The following is a 6336-nucleotide window of genomic DNA, read 5'->3' on the forward strand; positions in this document are numbered from 1 at the left end:
GCTGCTGATGAACCTCATTGTGGGGAATCTGCTTCCCTCTGCTCTCATCTGGATCACCTCCAGACCAGCAGCAGCTGATCTCGTCCCCTCTGAGTGTGTCCATCGAGTGACAGAGGTACGAGGCTTCAATGAGCCACAGAAGGAGGAATACTTCAGGAAGAGAATCAGTGATCAGAGTCTGGCCAACAGGATCGTCTCACACGTGAAGTCATCAAGGAGCCTCTTCATCATGTGCCACATCCCAGTGTTCTGCTGGATCTCAGCCGCTGTTCTCGAGAAGATGTTGAGTCAAGCAGAGAGTGGAGAGATTCCCAAGACTCTCACTCAAATGTACACACACTTCCTGATCCTTCAGACCAACATCAAACATCAGAAGGACTATGAGAAGAAGGTGACGGATGAAGACATGATCTTCAAACTGGGGAAAGTGGCTTTTCAGCAGCTTGTGAAAGGCAACCTGATCTTCTATGAGGAAGACCTGAGAGAGTGTGGCATTGATGTGACAGAAGCATCAGTGTACTCAGGATTGTGCACTCAGATCTTCAGAGAGGAGTTTGGCTTGTATCAGGGGAAAGTCTTCTGCTTTGTTCATCTGAGCATTCAGGAACACCTAGCAGCTCTATATGTGCACCTCTCCTGTACAAACAACAACAGAAAATCGTTTGAGCCAATCACCAAACAGAGTTTATGGTCTAAAGTGAAGGACCGGTTTCAACTCAATTCATCAGAACATGTTTCATTATCTGAGCTGCATCAGAGAGCTGTGAAAGAGGTTCTACAGAGTAAAAATGGACATCTGGATCTTTTCCTGCGGTTCCTTCTGGGTTTCGTCTTTAGAAAATCCTGCGTCGAATTGTGCCTTGTTTAAATGAAGTGAAGAAAAGACCTTCAAGGATCTTCATTAAAAATAAAGTTCTTTCACTCTTTCCTAACATTGGGATCAGAAGGAAGGCAATGCAAAGACCGTTTTTTTCCACAGCTTGGCACTGAACAGCATCTTCTTGTCTTCAGAGCATCTTTATCGTTGGGTTTCTGCATAGACCTGCATGTTTGTCTCTCTCGTAAACACTGTATGTGTGAATCGGTGGGCGGGGCTAAACAGGCAGTGATGTCGATCTTCTTCTGTGGAGGCGGTGCTTATCCACACTATTACATCATAGAGAAGAACATTCCACCAGCTGTTGTTTTGGCAGAGTAGATTCAATAAAAGCTGTTTATAGACTAACGAGAAAGTAACGAGTTCTGAAACTTACAGGATGTTTTTATAGTACAATGTCCTCTTATGTCAAAAGATCAAGAGAATTTTGGTTTCTCAGTTCATGACCCCTTTAACTAAAGCGACTTACGGCAGCATTATTATCCAGAAAATCCCTCTGGAGTAACCTCGGGTTAAGTGTGCTGCTTGAGGACACAATAATAATAGATCATGGCTGCTTGTAAGAATCAACCCAGCAACCTATATATCAGGTATGTTTATTAAGTTATAAATATATTTTAACATATAAAACAGAACTGTACCTGTTCTGCCAAGCCCTGCATGACAGTGAACAGCCATCTTGCCTTCTTGGATGGCAAAACACATGACTTTCACCATATCCAAGATGGATGTGAGAGACGCCACACCATAGTCATTCCATCTAAAGTTGTAGAAATATACTAAAATAGAGCAACAAGAGTACCTTTACAACCTGAAAACATAAGAACAACTCAATGTGTCAAGAAGATTCTTTACATTACACAGGGAAAATACATACTGAAAGTTAGGCAGAATCAGACGATGTACAAAAAGAAAGCGTCACTCACTGCCAGCCTCCATGAATGTCTCCGGTCGGTAAGTGAAGCCGCTCTCGGGATCCAGTGGGTTTCCACAGCTGGCATGTTCGCCAGGGCACTGGAGGTTAATAACTGTCTTCAAACCACATCTTAATACGACGAAACAGCTAATTATAAAAGTGTACCAAACACATACTCCAGAACCAGTTTTCTTTTTACAATCATCAGCTTTACCTCAAAAACTGGTCTATTACGTCAAATTTTTCAATGATTTCGGATGATCCATCAAACATGTTATTGTGTTTTGTGTTTGTACTTTCTCTTTATTAATAGATTCACTGCTAATCTGATCTGATCTGAGAGAGTGAAGAGTGTGTCATTGTTCTCTACAGTTTGAGAGATTGTGGCGTCACAGATGAAGGTTGTGCTGCTCTGGCTTCAGCTCTGAGATCAAACCCATCACACCTGAGACACCTGGATCTGTCTGGGAATAAACTAGGAGATTCAGTGAATCTTCTTTCTGATGTACTACAAAATCCCTATAAACTGGAGAAACTGTGGTAAGATTATATATGACACACTGTAAAGTATTTGTGAAGTGAAAAACAAATTACTCAAAGTCTGAAAACACAATAAGTCAGACAAAAATTAAAAATTAGGTATTGTTTGTGAATAGAATACTTACTACTGATTGGACGAGACAACTGTCAATGAAGGTACAGAGATACAGAAAGTAAACATTGTGTGGCTTTGTTTCTTGTTCATGTGTGGACTTCTGTGCATGTTAAAGCTGTTTTTGCATTAGAAACACCTTTAAATGGATTTTGTTTACACTAAGTGCTAATAGCCCGTCTTGTTAGCAAAGGCTTGACTGTTATCAGACAAAATTACTAAAGAAACCAGTCAGATAAGTGGGAGAGTAAGGACAGTATGTGGTGGCTTTAGGAATAGACACAAGGAAGGACACTAGAAGGCAGCATCTGTTTATAATGAATAGAATCATATAAAGAATATGTTATTACGTACTATTTTGTAAAGCACTGCAATATATTGAGGTGTAATTAATATATCTCAGTGTAGGTGATCTCAGGTTTTGCTATCCTTGGGTGATGGAGGAGAAACACACACACACAAACACACACACACACACCACTACTCCATACATATTAATACAGATCAAAATAGCACTATAAAGATCAGCTGTGTAATGAATAGTGTGATTAAGCAGATTTGTATGAATGTCTACATAAGACGGACAATTTGGTTAAAAATGCTGACAGTGCAGTAAAGAAGTATTATTTATTTTTCTTGAATGAGGCTTTAAATGATTTATAATCATGTTTTTTCTCTTTGACATTTTAAATCTCAGTCCAATTATGCATCACACATTGATTTGTACTTTCTCTTTACTAATGGATTCACTGCTAAACTGATCTGATCTGAGAGACTGAAGAGTGTGAGGCCGGTTCAACTATTGGTTTTATTCCTGATTCTCTTGAGGTTATTGTGGAAAAGAGAACAAGGACAAAATTGAAAATGATTTTGCACTGTGAATGACATCCAATAAAAGGTATTTTTAGCGGACCCTTATCCTTAACATTTTCATAAGTAACTGTAATGGAATTACATATTTTTTCTTAGTAACTGTAACTGATTACAATTACTTTTATTTTGTAATTAAATTACGTAATTCCGTTACATGTAACTAGTTACTCCCCAACACTGTGTGTCAGCTTGTGATTTTAAACATGTCCAAAAGAAGACATTTGATTTGGAAGGGTGTATGATGAGCTTGGAGTGCATGATATTTATCATCTACTAATATCGTTATTGTTTTAATGTGCGAGGTGACAATATGTAATTCTGCAAAAAACAAAAACACGTCTTGAGAGTCTTTCACTGCAGGATGTCTTATTGTGTGACGTCAAATTATTCAAACTGTATTTCCCTCAAAACGTCGTCACCAAACAGTCGTTTCCAAACATGTTCAAAATAATCAAAAACAACTAAATACGATGAAACCAAATCATCCTCGCGTTGATTGGATCCTACTTTCGACAAGCCCCCATTTGTTACGCCCCGTGGCTCAAAAGAGACATAACAAAAACAGGGACACACGAGAGCCAGAAATAGAATACAAAATGTATTAACAAAATCAAACTAACAACAAAAAAAACAATGTAGAATGTAACGGTCAGGAATCAGTGCTGTAAAGTTAAATAAATGCATGGAAGTGTAATATGTGCAGCAGTGTTGATGTACAAGAAAACAAGCTTAAAGGAAACCAAACAAAATCAGCTCTCTCTCTCGTGGTCAGTCATCTCGCTTCTTTTAAAAGGCCCAAAAGGAAGTCAACAACAGGCGTCCTCAGTGAAACTACCAGAGAACAAACACTATCATGTCATAGCGTCTCTACTAAATTCTACACCCTTGAAAATCATAACAAGCGATGTCCGACTTTGGAAACTATATTCTCTCCTTAAATATGAAGAGGTCAAAAACAGATTAATGAGTTACTCCAAATTTCACAAAAAGCTTATGGATGTAATTATAATACAAGTCAGACATTGAAGTGAGTTGCTGTTTGAGTTTGTCTCTTCTGAGGAAGATTCATTCACTTGTTTTCTACCCACACAGACACATTTTGATCAGATTTATTAATGTTCATCTAATCTCATTTTGTAAGTGACTTTTCTTCCTGTTTTAAATAAGTTTTCTTTGGCTGCTCAAAAGAGAATATAGGAAAATATAACTTTAGTTGTGTTTTCTGCTAGCTAAATTTCACATAAACAAAAATCTGGCTCTATATTCACGTGTCGTCTAAAGGTGAAAAAAAAAAACCCAGCACTATTACCCAGGTGAAAAAAAAGTGCACTTCCATAATATACCTAAAGTGCTCTATTTTCGTGGACTAATTTTGTATTTAATATACTAAAAATGATAATTTAGTACTTAAGATAAACTTGAGATCATCTTGTACTCAACTGTGCTATTTTGGGACACCATGAATATGAACCCATCTTTCATACACTAGTACACTCAAGTGCACTACAAGTGGTGACTAAATACATTTTTTTAAATACAGAGATAGTATGATAAAAGCGCATTTTAGTTCATATTCATGGTGTCCCAAAATAGCACAGTTGAGTAGCCTACACTTAGATGATAAGTTTATCTTGAGAAGTACTAAAGAATAATTTTTAGTAGCTATAATAAGTACAAAATTAGTGCGCGAAAATAGAGCACTTTAACCCTCATATGGTTCTCATTTCCTGTTTACACTAATGGTATTTGGGGTCAATATGATTAATTGTAATTGCGTAATTAATGAGTAATTGTAAAAAAAAAAATATATACATTTTTAATCATACAATTAATATATAATTTATTTTGTTTACTTCTCATCTATACATTAAAGCCGTGTTTTGGGAGATATGAAGTACTTTTGTACCTATTTACCACAAAAATCCTCAACTACAACATTAGCTTTCATGTGAAATATTACATTTTCATGAAAAAAATAACTTAAATGATGATCTAAATTTGATTTAATTTGTTTCTGAATATTGATCTAGGTGTTAGGTGTAGAATTATGCCATCTGCTGTTTAGAGAAAAACTTGTATAAATTACAGTTTTTGAAAAAAAGGTGTAATGACTATATATATATCCTATATATCCACATAGAGATCCATTCATTTATCTGGAAGTGGCTAACTGCTACTCTCACAACTTTTCTGATTTTTCTGATATAAATATATACTGAAACATTATAAAATACATTAAAAACAGAATTTTTCTCAAAGGTTAGAATTTGTTTTTGTTGTTTGAGGTATTCTGAAGTCCCGGCTTTTGAAATAATGCCACATAAATTTGCAGAAATGCCACACAAGTTGATTGCAAAATCTTGATTGCAGGCACATATTTTTTTTCAATCTAAAAAGTAAAAATAAAAATAAAAATATTTTACTTAAATGTAAATTTGTACAATTTAAATAAATTTGTAAATTTGTAAAATGTACAAATAAACTGAATAGTCTTCACTGTATATATTCAATATACATTCATTCTTATTTATTTTACAAAAGTGATTCAGTCAAGGACAGTAAGTGATTTTCTTTCTGATGTTTGAGTTACATTATTGACACAAATGGCAACAGCAGCTATATGAGGCTGCTTTAGAGGAATAGTTCACCCAAAAATGAAAATTGTGTTGTTGTTCTAAACCTGTATGAGATTCCTTCTGCTATTGAATGCAAAATAATATATTTGGAACAATACTGGTAATCAGACAGTTGCTGGACACCCCATGACTTTCATAGTACTGAAAAAAATATACTATTGGAGTCAATGGGGACCAGAAACTGGTTATGATCACTTTTCAAAATATCTTCTTTTATGTTGAGGAGAACAAAGAAATTCATAGAGGTTTAGAACAATTTGAGGACAAGTATATGATGACAGTATCTTCATTTTTGGGTGAATTATCCTTTTAAGATCACATCATATAATCCAGGATCTCATATAGTCTAACACTACACATGCTTTATCTTTAACTATTAACG

General features: G+C 35.7%; 1 protein-coding gene and 1 long non-coding RNA gene across 6 annotated transcripts; one reads left to right on the forward strand and one right to left on the reverse strand.

Moving 5' to 3' along the window:
* Position 1: 1 nt before the first annotated feature.
* LOC107707725 (protein NLRC3-like) lies at positions 2-868 on the forward strand (the record flags this gene model as incomplete). The annotated part of the gene is made up of 1 exon (XM_016511817.1): positions 2-868. A coding segment is annotated over one exon (867 nt), but the record flags the coding sequence as incomplete, so codon positions are not given.
* A 424-nt stretch (positions 869-1292) lies between these two features.
* On the reverse strand, positions 1293-2050 carry LOC107707728 (uncharacterized). 5 transcript variants are annotated; one of them, XR_001636294.1, is made up of 4 exons: positions 2008-2050; positions 1804-1922; positions 1519-1656; positions 1293-1398 (listed from the first exon to the last, which is right to left on the reverse strand). It is a non-coding gene; the product is annotated as an uncharacterized LOC107707728 (long non-coding RNA). The 5 variants fall into 5 exon arrangements; XR_001636293.1 differs by having other exon boundaries at positions 1293-1637; XR_001636291.1 differs by having other exon boundaries at positions 1293-1656.
* Between the last annotated feature and the right edge of the window lie 4286 nt (positions 2051-6336).

The sequence above is a fragment of the Sinocyclocheilus rhinocerous genome, unplaced genomic scaffold, assembly GCF_001515625.1.
Source record: "Sinocyclocheilus rhinocerous isolate Xijiao unplaced genomic scaffold, SAMN03320098_v1.1 scaffold2520, whole genome shotgun sequence".
Lineage (NCBI taxonomy): Eukaryota > Metazoa > Chordata > Actinopteri > Cypriniformes > Cyprinidae > Sinocyclocheilus > Sinocyclocheilus rhinocerous.